This window comes from Crocodylus siamensis, chromosome 1, assembly GCF_052110815.1.
Source record: "Crocodylus siamensis isolate JL-2025a chromosome 1, ASM5211081v1, whole genome shotgun sequence".
NCBI lineage: Eukaryota > Metazoa > Chordata > Crocodylia > Crocodylidae > Crocodylus > Crocodylus siamensis.
The window spans coordinates 205,958,466-205,978,834 of NC_143395.1; the positions used below are offsets into that span (position 1 = coordinate 205,958,466).

The window sequence follows — 20,369 nt, forward strand, 5'->3', positions numbered from 1 at the left end:
CTTGTAAGATGTTGGCGTGCTGGGGGCAGATGATGGGGGATCCATGAAGGGCCTGGTTCTTGTGGCTATGTAGCTCCAGCCCCTTCCCCACTCCCACCCCCATCCACCCAGAGGCATGTGTGCCAAGCAAAATGCCTTTGAGTGCCACACTCTGGCACCCGTGCCAGGGGTTGCCTACCCCTGGCTTAGATGCATGTGGGAAATCGGAGGTCTATACATTGAAAAGTATTGGTGCTAACAGTGACCCGTGGGGGGCTCCATTCTTCAGAGTTTATATTCTGATTTTTTTTTTTTTTTTCCTTCTTAGCTAGTGGTGAGTTTGAACTGTCTTCCAGAGATCATGTTCATGATGAAAACCATGTAGCTTTCAGTCAATCATAGTGTGCAGTTCATATTTGAGGCCTTGGTCCCATACCGTGTAGTAGGTGGCTGTAAGGTCTGTATAGACCAGGCTTGTTTTCTGCCTCATTTCAAATCCATTTTCTATGTCAGATCTAAGTAACGTAACTTGGTCAGTGGTACACTGCTTTTTTGGAAAGCCAACTAGGTCTTTTGGGAGCTGGGGATCAATGACGTTCAGTATTTTATTACAGAAAAACAATATTACAGTTTATTATTGTGCTTCATAAGTATGTATGTAACACAGAGTAGTGAGGTGGGTCAGTAGCTCTTTAGATTCCCTGGTAGTTTGTTGGGTTTTAGGATTGCAATGACACCAGCTTTTCTCCTGATTTTTGGAAGTCTGTTGCTATCTAGACATATATACATGAATTTCTGAAGCCATGTTTTCATTGTGGTTTTGAGCTTGGTAACAAATTTTGGAAATATCTTATCTGGTCCAGCAGCTTTTCAAGTTTTGATTGCTTTAATAGCTGTGTTGAACTTACTGTCAGAAATGGGGGTGGTTGAATTAAGATTGGCATTAGATGATTTAAGTTGTTCATGAGTCAGGTGTCTAATCATTTCTGTGCGTTGCTTGCTTGGGTTACTGTGCTTACTGTTGGCCGACAAGGTTCTTTAGGTGAATGATACCTTTTATTAGCCCAACTTAAATACTTGGAAAAAATATTTAAGCAAACTTTCAGGTTTAAAAACCTTTCATCAGGCGAAGGAAGTCTCTGCAGTTGGTATGTGCTCTTCCTGGATGGAATGAAAAGTAAAGAAGCCAGAGGCTGGGCTGGTATGCATACATGATAGGCAGTTGGTGAAGATGTAAATTGAGGAGTCAGTAGGTGATAGGCTGGGTGGTTGGGGGAAAAGGGGGTTAAATAGAGGAGAGGTGCCTGGGGAGTCAGATGTCAGGCAGGTTATAATGTGACATAAATCCAATGTCTGTATTTAGTCCATGATTTTTAGTATCCAGGAGCCTGATGAAGTTCATAGGCTCATCTCTGAAAAGTGTTTTGTAAGTTTCCTTTGAGGATTAGAACTGAGAGATTGGAGAGAGAGTGGTTTCTTGTGACAAATGTGCCTCCACAGTTAATGTGTCCCCCTTGCTGCCCTGCTCTGGGTCTTGCTGGTGCTGGCGCTGGCCTTGGGACACCAGTGCAGGCCCTGTGCTCCTGTTCCTGCTCACTCCCAGTGCCCCCCAGCCCTCTTGTAGAGGCAGGGGGCAGTGCACAGCCCCGACACCCTGCTTGCCAGCAGTGGAGGAGCTGGTGCTGGGAAAAGTGGCCCCTCCCCTGCCCTGTGCCTGGTGCTCCCTGCTGCAGGTGCTCGCAGACTGCATGGGGCTGTCCTGAGCAGGCACAGGCAGCCCCACGTGTGCTGCGAGCGGCTGCAGTGTGGGGTGCTGGCCATGGGGTGGGCGAGTGCTTTTCCCCACACTCAGCACCATCTTATAACCTGCCCCTGCTGCCAGCCTGGGCCCTGCACTAGCTCTAGGCTCACCCATTGGGGCTGCGCACTGTGGCAGCTGCTGTAGCCCCCCTGCTTGCCGCACTGGCCAGCACCAGCAGGGCAGCAGGATGGGGCACATTACCTGTGGGGGCACATTTCTCACAAGTTTAGATTCTAGGAACTTATGAAGCATACTGAGCTCACTGGGAGACGTAACAACATAAGAAGTGTTATACTGGGGCAGATCAGCAGCTCACCATTTCTGTCTCTGATAGTGGTAGTATTGGGTGCTTTAGAGCAAGGGGTGTCAACTGGGTTGAGAAGGCCCTAGGTGGTATGCGTGGATGGGTGGGGACAGAGCACTGCCATGCATCATCCTGCACTTCCTCACAGGTGCAGCCTGCCTGGCCATACATGGTGGGTGGGGGAAGGTTGCACAGGGTGATTGCTGCTGTTCCACATTTAGCTGTGTGCCATCCCTCTCTCCCCCCACTCCATGTCTGGCTGCACGCCTTCCCTGTTGCATGTCCAGCCATTGGGGGGTACACTGTTCCAAAAATGTTGAAAACCCCTGCTTTTAAAGGGAGAACATATGAACAGGGCATATAGAGATATTCCACCTTAAATGCAAATTTTCAGTTGAACTTTGGCTTTGTCACGACTGGAAACTGGCCTAGATAAAATTCAAAAGGCAGCATACTACGGAGTTTAGGATACTAGACCTGATTTTTGATCAAGGTTCTGTCATGCAGTTTGCGGTGTGTTGCACAGTTTCCTCACTTATTAAATCGGGAAAAATAGTAATAGTTTTTTAGTGCTGCTTAAAAACGAGACACTCGTAGATTCTCAGATAGAAAATTAGGCCTTCTCTTTCTTGTTCCTTCTATTAGTGGTATATTAATAGAGATGCCAAGCAAGTAACGGTTCTGTTTTGTTCTGCTTCTTTTAATTGGTCTAAAATGCTGAAGACAATATGTTTCATTCTAGCTTAAGGGTTTACTCGTTGCATTTAATAGCTCTGCTGAACCACGTACGGCAGTTTATATAAACTGCATGTTTTCGTTGGCTGATTTTTGAGCTGCTTATTTGCACATTGGAATGACGTTCCATTCTTCAGTAGTTCATTAAACTATTTTCTTAAGCATTATCTTAGTTATTGTGAGCCGTTAAGCATTTCTTTAAAAAGTGTTTTTGGCAGCTTTATCGTCAACACCTCATTAGAGATGGGAAAGGAAATGGGTGGATAATTGTTTCCTTTTTAATTTTCATGTTTTGTATTTTATTTTATTTTTTTTTACTGGGACTATAATATCCTGCCTGTATCTTTGTTTAATAGTTCTGCTTTGGTAAATAGAGGAGTTCTGAATTTGTACATTGTTCATGGAAATGACTTCCTTTTCAGAAAGTAGTGAGAGGTTTTATAGAATCATAGAAAAATAGGGCTGGAAGGGACCTCAGGAGGTCTTTTTAGTCCAGCCCCTGGCTTAAGGCAGGTTCATTCCAGTCTAAACCATTTCCTCCAGATGTTTGTCTAACCTGCTCTTAAAAAACTTCCAGTGATGAAAATTCTACAGTTTTATAGGTCATCGATATGTAGGACTGTTGCTTCTTATTCTGTCCCTTGGAGATGGAGAACAGTTGAATTACCATTTTCTTTTATAACCACACTTTAGGTATCTGAAGACTCTTCAGTCATCTCAAAACCCATCAAGGAGCCTTGGTAGAGACGATCCTCAGATCAAGGGACTGCTGTTGAAGATAGCACATAGCAAATTAGAGAAGTGCTAGGCATCATAGTGGCAGATAGGCAAGGAGTAGAAAGCAGAGCAGACCAGGAGAACAGGGCAGAGAGTGGAAAGCAGAGCAGCAGATTGGGCAGGGAACACAGCAGAATAGCAAATTGGGCAGGGAGAACAATTCATGGGACAAAGCAGAGCAGCACATCAGGCAGGGAAAGGGGATTAATGTGGCACTTGGGGAGAGCACAGTGTTTACTTTGTGGCAGGACTGCCAAAAAGGTTGCCCCGTATTAGAACATTGCTGTCTGTTGGAGGCTTACCTGCAGTTTGAGTACCTGTGGGCATAAAAGGGTGTGTGACATTGAACTGCTAAAGGCTTCTCAACTTCTCTAGTCCTTGTCCTTACATTCCCAGCCAACTATTTTATTCAAAGAGTCCTATTCATTGGCCACTCTAATCCCTCATGCACACCAGAGCCAGGAAGTACCATTAAATAGTAAACAGATGTTACATTTTTCTTGGGACAATGCCTTTGTCCTTGGATCCTTCAGACATTCACACTCATTGTCTCACTTCAAGTACCTATGAAGTAATTCAGATGAAATGTGTTACCTCTTTTTCTGGAGACTCTATGCTTCTGTAAGTTTGTTGAAGTTTATTAAAGTACTGTTCTTTCCAGAGACAAGCCTCTCGGGCTGTGTGTTCTCCCTGGCTACCTACTGATAGAGGAGCAGCAGGAATGCAGTTTGGAAAGGCTACGTGTGTATAAAGGACTGTGCTGCTTTTGTTTTGATCAGTGTCAAAAAAGTCTGGACAATTAGGATTGCCTCAAATGAAAAGTTTGTCTACAGCCTTAGAAAACAAAACCAAAAACACCCTACAATAAGTCACAGGTAAAAAAACAGGGGAAATAAGGTCATTGCTAATGCCCTGCCAATGACCTTTTGCGAGAACCTTTAGAAAACCTGAATAAATTGCTGACCAGTTCTTCGTTATCCAATCTCTTGTTGTCCCATTCAGATGATTCTATAGGTTAGTAATATGCACAGTGACCATATTTGTGAAGTGTCAAAATGGGCACTCTGCCCCTTGCCCTCTAACATAGACTCATTCAGTCATGGGAGGTGGGGGTGAGGAGTGCCAGAGAACAGTGCCATTTTAAACGTGTATGTTGGATGTCCTGCTGAAAACAGGACAAAAGTGATCATTTGATCAAACCAATGAGATACCCAGTGCGAGAGTTTAAAACAAGACTGTCCAAGTAAAAACAGGTATACAGGTCACTGTAAAAAATGCACTATTCTTTTTCTGAAACCATGCTATTTAGATGCTGTTATATGATCTTTGCAGTATTCTGGGTAATTATTTCAGCCAATGTTGAGTATGCAAATGTGACTAGTCTAGATCACTCCTGAAACCTTTTTTAAATAGTGGTAAAACATTCACTACTTTCCAGTCCTCTAGAAGATTATCTGTCTTTGTTAGATTGTTTTTGTTACTAGCTCAGTTAGTTCAAATAATTAATGAAGATGTTAAACAATATTTCTGGATACAGAATGTTGCCTTGGGGAACCCTACTGATACCTCCTCCTAACTAAGACATTTAACATGTTGATCTGAGCAGTTTGGTATCCACCATACAGTACTTCCATCTAGTCTGTATTTCCTTAGCTTGTTAATGTGAATGTTATTGGAGACCGTATCAAAAGCCTTGCTAAGTGTCATGCCTGACCAACCTGTTTTCCTTCTATGGGAGAGTGACTTGTTTTTGATGAATCCATGCTGGCTGTTTCTGATCTCCTTGTTCTCCTTGAGGTGCTTCACCTTGTTCTCCTGGAGATTCCTTGAGGAACTGCTGTACTATCTTTCCAGGTGTCAAGGTCGGGCTGACTGCTCTGTAATTCTCCAGATGCTCCTTTTTCCCTCTCTTAAAGATGGGCGCTATATTGGGCCTTTTCCAGTCATCTGGGACCTCATCTGACCTCTACAGCTTCTCAGAGAGAATGGATGGATAATGCCTTAGTCAGTTCCTGCAGTATCTTAGGGTAGGTTCTACCCAGTCCTGCCAACTTGAAACCATTCAACTTTTCTAAGTAACTTGTTCTGCCTTTAGGAAAGGCGTCAAGCAACCTTGGTTAGTTTTCCTGGCTAATGTGCCTGTTATCAGTAGTCGTCCTGGTTTTCCCCAATTTTAAAAAATCACAAATTCTCTAATAAAATACTCAGAATTTGTGATTAAAATTAAAAGCCCCCACAGCCCCCTGACCCCGCTCCCCCCTGCTGCCTACTGTGGGCTTGTGTATGTTGGGAGGGGGTTCTGCCCACCACCACCATGTGCACTTCTGGGGCGTAGGGGGGACCTGTGCCCCCCAGATCTGTACACAAGGCAGACACTTCTTCCCTGCCCCAGGTCCTCCGCAGCCCAGTGGGCATGACCCAGTGCAGCAGGAAACAGCAGGGCCATGTGGAGAAGCTGCTTGCCGCTGCAAGTTTTGCAATTTCCTGGTGATGCGCCTCCTGAGCCCAGGGCCATAGTGAGGACAGCGGTGTGGGGTTGTACCCCTCAAAGCAGCGGCATGTGCAGGAGGTGCGTTGCCAGGGCAGTGCAGAGCTCTGTGTCAAGGAGATCCCTGTGCAGTCCCACTGTTTCCTGCCACACTGGGTTGGGCTGTGGAGGCCCCAGGGGAGGGAAGCAGGGCAGGAGCCCACAGCCTGTGCCTACCCCATGTACAGATCTGGGAGGAGCGGGTCCGCCTTACCCCCAGGAGTGCATGCAGCAGTGGGGAGCCAGCCCTCTTCCCCTCCCCCTCTCCCTCCCCTGGATGAGCCACCCATGGCCCTGTCCTGCTCCCTGCTGGGGCCCTGCAGCTGTGCATTGTGGCCCTGGGCCCAGGCCCCAGCCCTGCTCAGCTCTCTCCCCTTTTCCCTACAAGGGCCTCAATCCCCGCCTTACCCCCGACTTCCTGCTGGAGTTGCTCTGCAGGCTGCCTGGGCCATGTGCATATACATGCATGTGGTGCCCCCTATCTCATCGCTTTCCTCCTGATGCCTCCCAGCTCCCTGCAGGCTGGGACTCTGCCAGTCTGCAGGGAGCTCATAGCAAAATTGCAAAATCTGCAGGTTTCTCTGGTAAAACAAGAATCCATATTTACCTGTAGTAAAAGGTAATATCTATAGTTTACTTGGTTTTTCCATGGGAAATTGAAAACCTGGATCTGTGATTATCAATACTTGTCCCTATTTGTGAAGATTGAAGTAAAGAAGTAATTATGTAGTTCAACCTTCTCTATTTCCTTCATGGCTAAACTGCATTCTGCACTCCGGAAGGGACCTACAGTCTCTTTGGTCTTCCTTGATATACCTATAGAATCTCTTTTTATTGCCTTTTATATTCCCTGCCAGTTGAATCTCAAATTGTTGCCTGACTTTCCTAATTTTTTCCCTGCATGCCCATGTGGTGTTTTTATTCTGTGGGTGTGCTGATAAAGAGTTTTTGGGCCAATACCAGTGGCAAATTATTAACCAGCCATATCGGCCAATACCGATCCAGTAGCTGATATGCAGCCCACCAGTTTGTAGAGCAGCGTTCAGCTGGTAAGTCTGTTGGGGTGAAAAGAGCGTTGGGGTGGGGGCAGATCGAGGCCCCCACAGTGAGGGAAGGGAGTTGGGCTGGGGTAGGCATGGCTCCAGCACCCTCTGTACCCCTCTCCCCTCACCCAGACCCCAGTGAGAAGAGCCTAGCGTAGCCCCAGCTGCAGCCTGCCTGCCCTGCCCCACCCTGTGTAGATCTGGGGACACATACACCCCTGTGCCCTCCTGGGGTGTGTGCAGCAGCAGGAGTGCCCCTCCCACCTGGGTAAGCCATGGGTCTGTCCTGGATCCCTCCCTGCCCTGGCTGGGTAGTGCCTGCCCCTGCCCCCTCCCTTACTGCGGGGGAGAGATGATCTGCGCCCCCCGTGCCCCTTCCCTCCCCCCTCCCCTTCCACCACAATGGACTAACCAGTTGGAGGCAGCACTCCATGCTGCCTGAGTGCTACAATGCGCCTGTGCACGCACGGGCATTTATCGGCTAAATTATCGGGCTGATCGAGCCAATGTCCGATGCAGCCAATTTTCTTTGTATCAGTACTGATCTGATATTGGACTGATGTATCGGTGCATCTCTAATGAATTTACTTCACATATAACAAACTTTTGGTATAAAAGGTTCATCACAGAAGAGTGAATTCACACATATAGAACCCACATAAAGTAGGGGAAACCTGTATCTTGGACCCAAAAAGTCTCTTAAGGACTGTGGCTCCATTATTCCCATTCTGGATCCTTGCAAAGATTTCCCAGGTGGTCTCATTTGTGTCAGTCAACAGTGATCCAAGATGCTTGAGTTCTTGGACCATCTGGAAGCTGCTGTTTCCTATGTCAGGGTCTTGTTTTGTTCTTCCAGTTCTATTCTTTTGAATGACCTCTACATATTTGTCCAGTATCTCCTCTAGTTCCTAACAATTCGGAAGCTCTTCAAAGTATTGCTTCCATCACTTTATAACTTGATCCTTTTCCATGAATACATTCCCTTGTTTATCCTTTACCTTGCTTACCTGTGCTTTAAAACCTTTTTTCCTGTTATACCTTCTGACAAAGGACTTTGGGAGTCTCAGTGTGGGCAGGCTTTACTGTAAAGAATGCTTGTAAATAGTTCCCTAAGTAGGACATCTAGATGCCCTTTTCACCTTGGGGCCAGATGGCAGTCTGGGACTGACAGCAGGACACAGAGACTGCTATTTGATTGTTTCCTAGTGTCATAATGTTTCATTGTATTGAGTGAGGTTGTCCTCATGTTAAGACTTGTACCTGTTTTGTTGCAAGTGTGGTTTGACTAAGCCTGAAGAGAATGAGTGAAGCTCAGAGTGACCTGAGGAGATAAGGTGCCAGAGTGGACCAGGAGAGAAGAGAAAGTCCCAGGGTGGAGAGAGGGAATTGGAATGGCACAATAAAGACTGGTTATTTTGAAGCAGAGTCTGCTGTGCTGTTTGGGATGTTGGCCTCTGACCTTTCCTTTTTAGAAGAAGAAAACCCTTCCTGCTTCCCAGGATCTAATTGTAAAGAAGGAACTTCCAGAGGTGGGAATGCTGTGGATTATGGGGAAAAACCAGGGACTGAGAAGAGTCAGGGTCTGAAAGCCAGAGGCTTGCTTCTTGTGAAGCCATGCTAGGAGTGCCTGCAGGGGATCTCCGCAGGAGAGGGAGACTGAAAAGGGCTTGTAGCTTGGAAGTAGAGCCAGAGGGAGGTGAAGAGAGACTCAGCAAGGAGCCCTAGAGCAGTGTTTCTCAATCCATGGGTCACAACCCAAAAGTGGGTCATGAGACTATATGAAAGGGTCACAAGTGAACTTTAAAAATCAATCAACAAACTTTAAAAAATGAATTCTGTGAAGGAGAAAAACGTGGGAAATGACTGCTTTTCCCTTGCAGGCTGGCAGAGTTCCAGCCTGTTAGGGGCTGATTGGGGGCCCCCATGCATCACATACCCAACCCTTGCCCCAGACACTGGGGGTGGGAGGCAGTGGGTCAGGAGTGAAAGGCACTGGGTTAGGACTGGCTATTGATGTTTACAAATGGGTCCTGGTACAAAAAAGGCTGAGAACCACTGCCCTAGAGAATGAAGTCCTTCTCCCCACTGAGAGAAGCTGTGGTGTCCAGAGCATTTTACCTTGCCTGACCATTCAAACAACATCCTGGAATGATGGAATGGCTAAATGTTTCAAAGAAACTTTGTTTTGAGTGGCTTATCTTTAAACATTTTGAGGGTACTTGTGACAGGTTAACACAATTTAACAGGTGAATGCTCCCAATTTTAAATGCCTTTATGATGGTTTAAGGGTAACCTGTAACATGGTCTTAAGTTGTACAGTTGCAAATACTGAGGTTAGCCAAATTCAGTGCAATTCAAAGTAAGCATTGGCAAATGTAAGATATTACTGCAGATATTGGTTACTGTCTCTTACATAGGTCACTCTGTCCCTAGTTCTGTCTAGGAATCTCCTAAGCGCTATTTGAAGCTGAGTGTTCTTACAGAACTTATGTGTGTGTTGAATAATATGCTTGCTCATTTTGTGGTGAAGAAAAGCAGATGATCATCATTTCAAGTTTTAGTCTCCCCTTTTCCACAAAACCCAAGTGCCTTCAGCGATGTACCTAAAACCTGCAAAGAAAAGTGTGTAGTTTTCAGGAAACTGCTAAATTCTGGTTTACTGTGCGACTGTTCCTAGTATTCTCATGTTGCTACTGATCTAACTTCTAATACCTCTTCAGGTAATTTCTTTTCCTTGTTGCTTGTAATTGAAGTTCTATTTTTCTGCTTGTAGGAAACTCGCAAATGGGTGCTACCATAGTTGATGCATTGGATACTCTCTATATTATGGGGCTTCATGATGAATTCAGAGAAGGACAAGAGTGGATTGACAAAAACCTTGATTTTGGTGTGGTAGGTAGTACTTGTACTATTCTTTCACTAATCCTTTTAAAGTTATATTTGAGAAAATGTGCAATAAGAAGTAAAAATATATCGTTAAATTTCTAAGTACTCCCTCTTAGAATCGGAGCCTTCTTGATTTAGAACAGTAGGGATGACTGGCTGACCTTACCTGCCATTAATTTTGGTTCATTTACCTTGTAAATCAACTTCTGGGGCAAATGTATTTTCTTTTTGCATGTCTTTTTAAACTTAAATATAATGTATGTTTAATTATCCTTAATACTATGGCCCCGTTTTTAAAATTTAATTAAAGATGGAAGCAATACAACTTTATAATAAATATTTCCACATAATTCTTAGTGTCCCATGTTTTTCAGTGCAGTTCTGCCTCGTAAATTAATTTAATAGTGATAGACCAAATCTATTTTAGAAGGTTGTTGAGTACTTCCAAGTGGTCATCAACATCCTGTGGATATGAGCACCTTGTGGTGGTGTTACCATGAACACATGGTAGGGGTCCTCTGAATGACTCCAAATATCTGGTATAATGCAGGTCTTTGTAGGCATGTTGGTTTTGGATGCAGTTCATCCCTCCCATAAAGTTGTTTCTTTTGATAAATTGATTATTCTGTAGGGAAATGTTTAAATATTTGGGGTTTTTTTCTGTCTTCCAGAATTCAGAGGTGTCTGTTTTTGAGGTCAATATACGTTTCATCGGTGGACTTTTAGCAGCTTATTATCTTTCAGGACAAGAGGTAAGGAAAGGATAAATAAATGAATATGGCCTCAGATGGAAGTTGTAAACTGGCAGGTTTAAACTTCTTGGATTTTCACCTGTTTTGAATAGGATGAATTGAGTGAGAACTCTTCAGGGAATCTAAACTCAATTTTTGCATAATATGTTTGTGTTAACGGAGGTCCCTTTATCAGAACTTCGAGCATGCCATACCAACTGCGTCCAGTTTTGGGCTCCACAATTCAAAAAGGATGTGGAGAAGCTTGAGAGAGTCCAGAGAAGAGCCACGTGCATGATCAGAGGTCAGGAAAACGGATCTTACGATGATAGGCTGAGAGCCATGGGACTCTTTAGCCTGGAAAAGCGCAGGCTCAGGGGTGATCTGATGGCCACCTATAAGTTTATTGGGGTGACCACCAGGATCTGGGGGAACATTTGTTCACCAGAGCGCCCCAAGGGATGACTAGGTCGAATGGTCACAAACTCCTGCAAGACCGTTTCAGGCTGGACATAAGGAAGAATTTCTTTACTGTCTGAGCCCCCAAGGTCTGGAACAGTCTGCCAGCGGAGGTGGTTCAAGCACCTACATTGAACACCTTCAAGAGTAAATTGGATGCTTATCTTGCTGGGATCCTATGACCCCAGCTGACTTCCTGCCCTTTGGGCAGGGGGCTGGACTTGATGATCTCTCGAGGTCCCTTCCAGCCCTGATGTCTATGAAATCTCCAGTTTTCTTGCTTTCAGGTCATCTTCAGTGTTGGCTTTTGAGTCCAGTAGATGTTGCATCCACTTCTACAAGTGGTTGCTTCAGCCCCTAGTACTCAGTTATGAGATACAGGTGCTTGTGAATACATTATTTTCAAGATGTTCCACAAAGATTTTTTTCCCAACTGTTAATTGCCTCCCAAGGATATTATTTTCCAAAGACAGAAGCTCTTGACAATCTTCTCAGACTCTTTTCTGTAGAGAACTAATCCTGCCATAGCAGTTGGATAAGAATGAGAAATGCTGGATTAAATTCATTCCACAGCTGCAATTGGAGTTGCAGTGATCATGAATTATACTTGTTTTATGTTAGGCTTCATCTAAATCACATTCCCAACTTATTTCTTTTATCCTCTTCTCACCACACTTCTGTACTAGCATTGCTAGGTAAATTGTATTGACATAGCCTGGACTGAATTGATATCACCTAACCTTATACACAGTTGCATAGCTTGCATGGTATATTGAAAAACAGATTTTTGAAATCAGTTCAGCATTTCACCTCTTATTTATCTGCATCCTGCCTAGGTCAAGCAGTGAATGAGAGTTATATAGTGATGTGTTCTGCTTTGTTTTTCATTTTTAATACATTTAGAGCTGGTAAAGGAAAGTGATAAAGGCCCCTCTTCATCCATGAAACAGTACTGGTGGTAGCAATTCAAATGCCTTTCAGCCTATTATACACTGGGAAAATATGCTAAGTGATGTGTTTTCTTACATGGTTTTACTAACTTTTTTTTTTTTACCTTCGGTTTGGAAAAGGACAGTCATTTCAAAAAGGTGTTGGCATAGGTGAACCACAACTACCAAGCCCACCTGCATTTCTCAGTGTGACTTTAAACACAACTTAGCCTTATGTTGTTACTTAAAACATAATAGTTAACATGTTTTCATAAATTGTATGTTTTCCTAGTGTAGATAGGGATTATATTCTCCATAGCTTGTTTCAGTCCCTGGAGTCTGCTGTTACTGCCCATAAAAATCAGCCATGGCTGTGAAAGGCAAGAACTTTTTGGGTGGTATCTTTTATTGGACCAGCTGCATAATTGGGAGCAATCTTAGTTAGTTTTTGGGCACAAGGTACCCTTCCTGAACTTTGTATCATACCTGTGGGAAGGTACCTTGTGCCCCAAAGGTTGTCTAACGCACTTCCAGTTTCGCTTTTACCTTACAAACCAGCATGCCAGTTAATAGAGCATGCTGGCTTGTAAGGTGCCAGATAACACAGCTTTTACTGTAAATAAATGCAATCCTTTTCCTGAGCACAAGTACAGAGAAATCTGGTTAATTAGTCACTGGGTTAAGTGGTTGTTGCTCTTGTGGCATTAGCCCGTGCACAGGAATCCCTACCACAGTCCTGCTGATTTATACTAAATCATAATAAAATATGTTCCTGTTAATAAGTTGCCTTTAAAAGATGCTTATGTTCAGTGGCAGACAAGGTTCTTTGGGTAAATTGTGATATCTTTTATACGACCAACTAAATAGTTGTAAAAATTGTTTTTTGGAAGCTTTTGGGCACAAACACCCTTCTTCAGGCATAGGGAGAGTTGCATATGATATTCATAGCACTCAAACCAACTAATCTGTCACAAAACAGTAGATTCTCTTCAGCTTTTCTTGGCTCAGCAGGACAGACAGTCAACTGTTTCATTTGTTATTTTGAAGAATTGTCTTCTATTCTATTGATGAGTGCATATAAGAATGCAAAGCAAAAGCTTTTTATTTATTTTACTTCATAATCATGCAGTTCTTATATAGCAAGCATCCTGAATTATCTTAGTAAGAAGTTGTACATTACACCTCTAACGGTATAATCATACGTTCTCATATAATGAGTCAGAGTGCATATAATTTGCGCTTGGAATTCTTGTCTCTCTCTCTCTCTCTCTCTCTCTCAAAAGTAAGTCTGTACCATGTCTTGTTACATCCTATAAGAAGTTGAAGATGTCTAACTACTGATACTTACTCAGTCATCATCATTATCAGTCCCTTTGGAGTGTTAAACAGATTTTTCTGTACATCAGACTTGGTAATTGCAGTCAGGGAGACTCCACCCATTGCAATCACTTTGCCCCCTATTCAAAAGCCAGTAGCTTGTTGCATCATACAGGTAGAAATGGGGGTTATTTGCCTTTGGTTGCATGCATAAACAGTAGGAAAATAATTTAAGGTGTGCATTGTTAGCCTCTTTTTAATTCTGATTGTGCTAATAGAAACAGTCGAGAGATGCAGTGTATATATAATGCATTTTCTACAAATTTGGATCACTACAACTATACAGGGTGTTTATAAAGTCCTTGTATAAATTTAACCTTTAACAATTTTGAATATACACATGATAGAAGCAACCTTTTAAACGGTGATTGAAAACATAATTAATTAAGGTTTTTACCATAATGTAAGCTATGCATAGGGCAAGGATCACAAATGCAATTAATTAAAGTACTCAGCAGCATCTAGAAAGTGTTTTCTACGACTTGAAAAATTGGATTGAACAATGTATCTCAAAAGATGGTGGTTATGTAGCAATCTAGAAATTTGACCTATGTTATGTTAAAACGTAATGAATTCTGCTTTCAATTGCCATTTACAGTTTGCTTCTATCATGTATACATCCAAAGTTATTGAAGTTTAAAGTTGCACAAGGACTTTATAAATATCCTGTATATGGCCCAGGCTGATGGTTCCATTAAAATATATTAATAGGAGTCCTGATTAAGGGTAATGGGATACTGAGAAAGTGGTAGTTGCCTAAACCCTATCTAGGAAGTGAAATGTTTCCACGTTCTCTTAGTATTCCAACAAGGTCACAGTTCAGGTTATATTGTATGGGATGCTTCTGCTTTACACTCTTCTTCCAATTTTTATGCGGTTGGGAAATTCAAACGTCATATGTTAACATGCACTCAGTAAACTTCATATATAACAGTTTTTGGGTTTAAATTTGTGATTTCATTTTTATCAGGAATCACAATTATGTAATCCATTCTGTCCTAATTACATACCCTTCTCCTTATGTATCCTGCTGTTATGTTGCTCTTTTTCCTTACATAATCGCACATTGTTTCTTTTGCAGAAAATCAGTTTGATTCACTGTATAGTTTGGGTAATGTTCACTCCTTGAGTGATCAGTGCTCAAAGCCTTGTTGGTTTTAGTGTTTATTTTTTATTTTTATTACTCAGTCTGTGGCCACTTGCCTTGCATGTAGTCTAAGACCTTTATTCTTTGCCTTGTCTGTGGTATCCATCAGAGTAGTGTCTGGGCACCTCACAAACATTAATGGATTTATCTTCATAACATCTGTGGGTGGAAATGGACCCAGGTGACAGCTGATGCAGATGACAGCTCTGACTGAGAAGAGAAAGTGGAAAGATTGCATTGTCCCTTGTCCCAGACCATCAAGGGTGGAACAGGGGGCGATGTGTGTTTCACCCAATGAAGTGGATCAGCTGTGCTGTGACATCATAGCACAGCTGATCTGCCTCATTTAGCAGTATCTTTTTCTGGCCCAAGTGAGAGGAAAGGTATTATCTCCATTGTTCAAAAGCATCCATTCATTTTGGGTACCTCACTGACTGGAAGCTAAGCTCGACTCGCCTAGCAAGTGATTCCCTCCCCTTCCCCGCCCAGAGATTTAGTAAGATTATCTCTGGAACTCCTTGTGGAGTGACGTTAACTCCCATCATACTGCATAAGTGACCATGGCTCCAGCTGCCACTGTGTCACAGCTACCGATTCCAGTACTGCTGGGTCTGAGACCTGGGTTGCCATCAGAAAGATGGTTGTCTTTTCCTTGATCATTTGGGAGTTCGTTGCACCTTTCTCATGGCTTCGACAACTAGCTAGCATCTTTCTCTTCCTATCTGCTGCCAGGTCATAGTGCATATTCCCCAGATGCCTTCTGTCAGTCTCGTGCTTAGAGCTGCAATAAAGAAACAGGAAATTCTATAAACCTGTACCTTTAGCTGGTACTCTTCCATTCTTTTAACTGTGATGAATGGAACCATCTTTTTTTATCTTCTTTTTGTTACGGTTAATCTCAATGGCATATACGGTTGGACTGACTTTATCAATAATGTAAGCCAGTCCTAGCCATAAAGGTGAGAGAGCATGGGTTCTCTCTGCAGATGATCGATACATCACTCTGTCACCTATGTTCCATTTGATGATATTTTTCTGCCTCACAAAATATTTATCCATCTGTAAGGTGTCCACGCCTAAAGTGTTTGCCACTTACACTTGTTCAGCTGGAGCCATGGAGGGCCATCAAGAGAATTGCAGTCACTCATCCCAATCTGTTTCAGATACATTTACCATTTTCCTCAGGTCCAGTTTAATTGTCCAGTTGCTGCATTTGACCAAGCCTGAACTTTGGGGATTCCCTAGAATATGAAGCTTTTGTTTTATATTGAATGCCAAACACACTTCCCTGGTTACTTGACTGACAAAGTGGGGTCCCTGGTCACTATCCAGGAGTCTAGGGGCTCCCCAGTGGGAAAATATTTGTTCTACTATTTTTGTCATAGTTTTTGCCATGCAATTATGAGTGGGGATGACTTCCACCCACTTCATAAAGCAATCTATAATGACAAGGCAATATACAATACTTCATCTGTTGTTTGGGTGTGGCCCTATATAATCTATCTGGAGGCGTATCCAGGGGCCATCAATTCTTTGGTGTTTTAACACCCCCTGTTGAATTGCATGATCAGGGTTGTTGAAAGCACATGGCAGGTAATTCTGGATGAAACTCATTACATCCTTTCTCAGCTCTGGCCACCAACCAAAACTTGCTACTCGGTTGATGTTCTTTTCAAGCCTGAGATGCCCCTGTTTGTGCACTAGTGCTGATCCAGGAATTATGTGAGAGGCAAGGATTTTTTTAGACAAAATGCTAAGTTGGGATAGACACAGACAAGCTTTCAAATGCAACCTGATGAGGAATCTGCTCCATCTGAAAGCATTTCTAAGTCTTTTCCAACCACACAGTTAGTCCAATAAAAGATACCACCCACAAACATCCTTTCTGGTTTTGCAAATCTTCCTTTTCCACTGCCCCTGAGGCCTAGGTGCAGCTGTTTGCTAGGGAAGTAGAATTCTGGGTAACAGAATTCTTGAGTTTTGTTCCTAGTTCAGTGTTGTCTAGTACAGTCGTTCTCAACCAGGGTGCTGTGAAACCCCCTCAAGGGTGCTATGATGCAGGCATTGCTGCCATGGCTGCAGCCAGGTAAAACTGCCTGTTGTACGCTCCTCTTCTTTAAGGTTCTCTGATCAACCTAAAGCAGACGAGAGATGGCTGGTGCTTTAGCCCTTCTCAGTCCCACATCCTCCCTCTCCCCTTCTCCCCATGTTCCTCCTGGAAACAGAGGCACACAGGACAGTTCTACCTGCATGCGTATTTCCAGGAAGTGCTTTTGGGGGGAGGAGAATGAGAGTGGACTGGGAAGGGCTACAGCATGAAGAAGCTCCTGCCTGCTTTAGGCTGATTAGAAAACACTAATGCAATAGGATCATGTGCATGAACCAGAGCCCTTCCCAGGCTGGCTGTGCAGCAAGCATGCAGGGCATTTGAGAAGCACTGAAATAAGTTGAGGCAGCACCAACACTGGTTCTCAACTGGAGGTAGTGCCTCATTTATAAAAGTGTTTGAGGGGTTCCCTGGCTCTAAAAAGATGAACAGAAGGCTGAGGAATTTAAAATTCCTTTGTGGTATTTATTTGTATTGGTGCTTTGCCTCTGTACTTAGCTTATTCACCTGCAAGCCTCAAGGTGCTTTGTGAGGGTGCACTGCAGGAGTAATCCAGTTTTGCAGACAGTATAATATTGTCTACTATAAACAACTAATGTACAGAAAAATAAAGGACACTTTATTCTGACCGCTCCTCAACTTGGACAGCTACTTAATTCTCACAATGTGGGTGTGTCTGTATGTTCGTTAATGTGCAGTGCCTACTGCATATTAAATTTAGCACTTGCAGAAGGAAGTACTACGTAAATGCACAGTAGGCTGCCCTGCTATGCATTGGTACAATTGCATGCTTTTTACGTGACTGTTGATGTGCAGTAGGCTAATTACTGTGCATTAGTATAATAGTGTGGTTTTTGCTGTGACACTAATGTGCAGTCAATCAGTCTCCTGCACATTAAGTGTCTCTTGTAGATGTGTCCTGTGAGTCTTAACCAGTAATCATTGAAGCTCCGAGTTTGATTGATAAAATCAAATAAAGAATCCTCAGCAGCAGCTAACAAATAAAATGCTTTAAAACATGCATGATCTGGAATGACAAAATTCTACTGTTGGGTACAAGGTCAGTCTTTGCGTATTAAAGAAGCCTGAAAAAACCCCATGAAATGTACATTGTGATGTTGCTATGCCTTGAGAAATCATAGCATGTTAAAAGAACAAAGCAAATTATATTCTAATGGCATCATTAATATAATAGATGTGTTATAATTTTATTTTATCTGAACAAGGCTATATATATATATATATATATATATATATATATATATATATATATATATATATATATATATATCATGACATAAATACTCGTTGATTTATTGCATTTACCTTTACCAGTCTGAGAGATACAGCAGTCCTTTAAGATGAATGTCTTCTCATTTTTATAACCGTCATCAAAGTGACATCTCTGAGTGAGATGATAATTTAATTCATGAGGATAAATTTATTCTGAAATCTGTTTTTTTAAACAGCTATAAGTCTGCAGAATACCTGATACCCTAGATAATCTAAATAACCTGTTCCCAGAATCCTGAATATGCTCCCTATCAGTTAAGTTATTTTATAATAAACCTATGTTGATGTTGGCCAACTGAAATAGAATGAGCATTTTTCTTACAATTGACTTATATAAAGTACAGGTTTTAGCTAGTGAAACATGTTTTATGAAACGTTTGCAGAAAACAGGCTTTGCTGTGCCTTAAAAAGTGTTTAGCTATTGTAATAGTTTACCAACAAGTAAAACTTAGTGGAAAGAATATTGTGGCTCTCCAATTGAATAAAGATTTGAATTCAGTTTATTATGAACTAGTACATTTTCTGTTTATAAGTGGTTGGAGCACTGTGACTCTTCACTATTTTGTTTCCCAAAGGCAAGGTCAGTTTTCTTTCTGAATGCAGATTGCTAACATATGTGTACAATACAGTACCGAGCAGCACTGAAGGGTTTGCCTTAGTGCGTTTTATATTTAGTTGATTTCTGATAATTGTCATTTGTCACTGGACAGACTTAATTGCCTCAGTTGCTTCATTTGAGCTCTAGTCAGCACCTAAAGTTTGGAAAGTGAAGACAAACGTGGTTTTATACCAACAGCATCACTTTTTTTTTTTTTTTTTGGCCCCACTGCGTAGAAGGGCTTTAAGGGGCTGATATTGTAACTGGGTTATATTTGTTTTTTCTGCATGATAGGTACTTTTTGGTAGCTGTATCCAACATGTCCTTTGCACCAGGGTATCTGTCATAAAGGGGCTAGAGCACCAGTGACTCAAGCTAATTAAGTGCTTTATGCTTCATTTTAGCATATTTGACAATGCAGAAGAGTTTTAACTCCTTTTCAGTATAGTAACCTTCTCAACTGGAATTGTCTGTGCCTGGTCTCAGTCTGACACCACGTGTGGAAATATTTATTTGTTATAGCTGAGTAAAAACCCTTCATTCAGAATGTTGAGTTGCATAGATTTTTGAATGAGTCTAATTTGGCTGCATTTAAATGAAACAAATTGCAAGTTGTTGCAATGCAGTATTCACTGAATATTAGTTTTCTTGCTAAAACAAATTGGTTGTAGTTTTAAAAAGTTTTAAGTGTTTAAAGATTGTTGTTGTTCCATGATGCACAAAAGCAGTTGCCACTGAAACTTAAGGTCTATACCATTGGTTTAAATAATAATACCTTAATGGCACTGTTTGGGTGGGGGAAGGAGGGGAAGGAATGGTATTTATAAACTAACAAAGCCAGTTGCTAAAATACCTAAGGAAAGGTTAATGAGTCAGCCTTTGAGCGTATTTATTTGCATTACACCATGATGGTAAACTATGTTATAGACCATTAGGAATCAAGGAGGGTGATAACTGTGAACTCTTATGGTTAAATGTTTTTCACTTGGTGGACCTGAGCCTAAGAATCCTGAATGTTAGCTGAAGAGATCTATGGATTGTTGTTCATTCTTACTGAATTTTGGAATACCGGGAAAATTTCTTGAGTGAAAAGGTGCAAGTGTGCCACCTGAAAAAAGGCAAATTGGAAATCCAGGTAAGTATAACATATCAATTGCAAACCAATCAAAAAATAGAGAAAAGTTATGGAATTCATTGAATACTGAATTTGAGAATGGCAGTATAATTAAGGGTAATCAACAGCATTTTATGGAATATAGACTTTGGTCAAACTGATGTCTTTCTTTCAGGAGAGCACAAGGTTGGTAGAGAAGGATTAAAAATGATTTAATAAATGTTTGTAAGGCTTTTGGTTTAGTTCCATAGTGTTCAGCCTCCAGCCTGGGGGCCACATCTGGTATCATCTGGCCTTGGGGCTTCCAACAGGTCTAGAAATTTGGCAGCAGGGGAGTGGTAGCAATTAACATTGCCACCATTCACTTGCTGCCAAATTTCCAGACCTATATGGAGCCCTGCAGGCAGGATGACATGGCCCCATGTACTGGATCCTGCTGAGGTGCGTGTGTGTGTGTGTGTGTGTGGTCCATCCACAGCCAGATCTGGTGGCTGGAGTTGGGCCAGTGGGTGGGTTCAAGCCTTGGCCAGATCCTGTGCATGGAACTGGGCTGGCAGCTGGA

At 42.4% G+C, this 20,369-nt stretch overlaps 1 protein-coding gene across 1 annotated transcript in view; it reads left to right on the forward strand.

Moving 5' to 3' along the window:
• MAN1A2 (mannosidase alpha class 1A member 2) overlaps positions 1–20,369 on the forward strand; it is a 179,282-nt gene that overhangs the window by 91,906 nt on the left and 67,007 nt on the right. The window contains exons 4-5 of the mRNA XM_090053566.1: positions 9,940–10,058; positions 10,724–10,804. Of these exons, the coding sequence (XP_089909692.1) occupies positions 9,940–10,058; positions 10,724–10,804 (200 nt within the window). The remainder of the gene's footprint in view (positions 1–9,939; positions 10,059–10,723; positions 10,805–20,369) is intronic.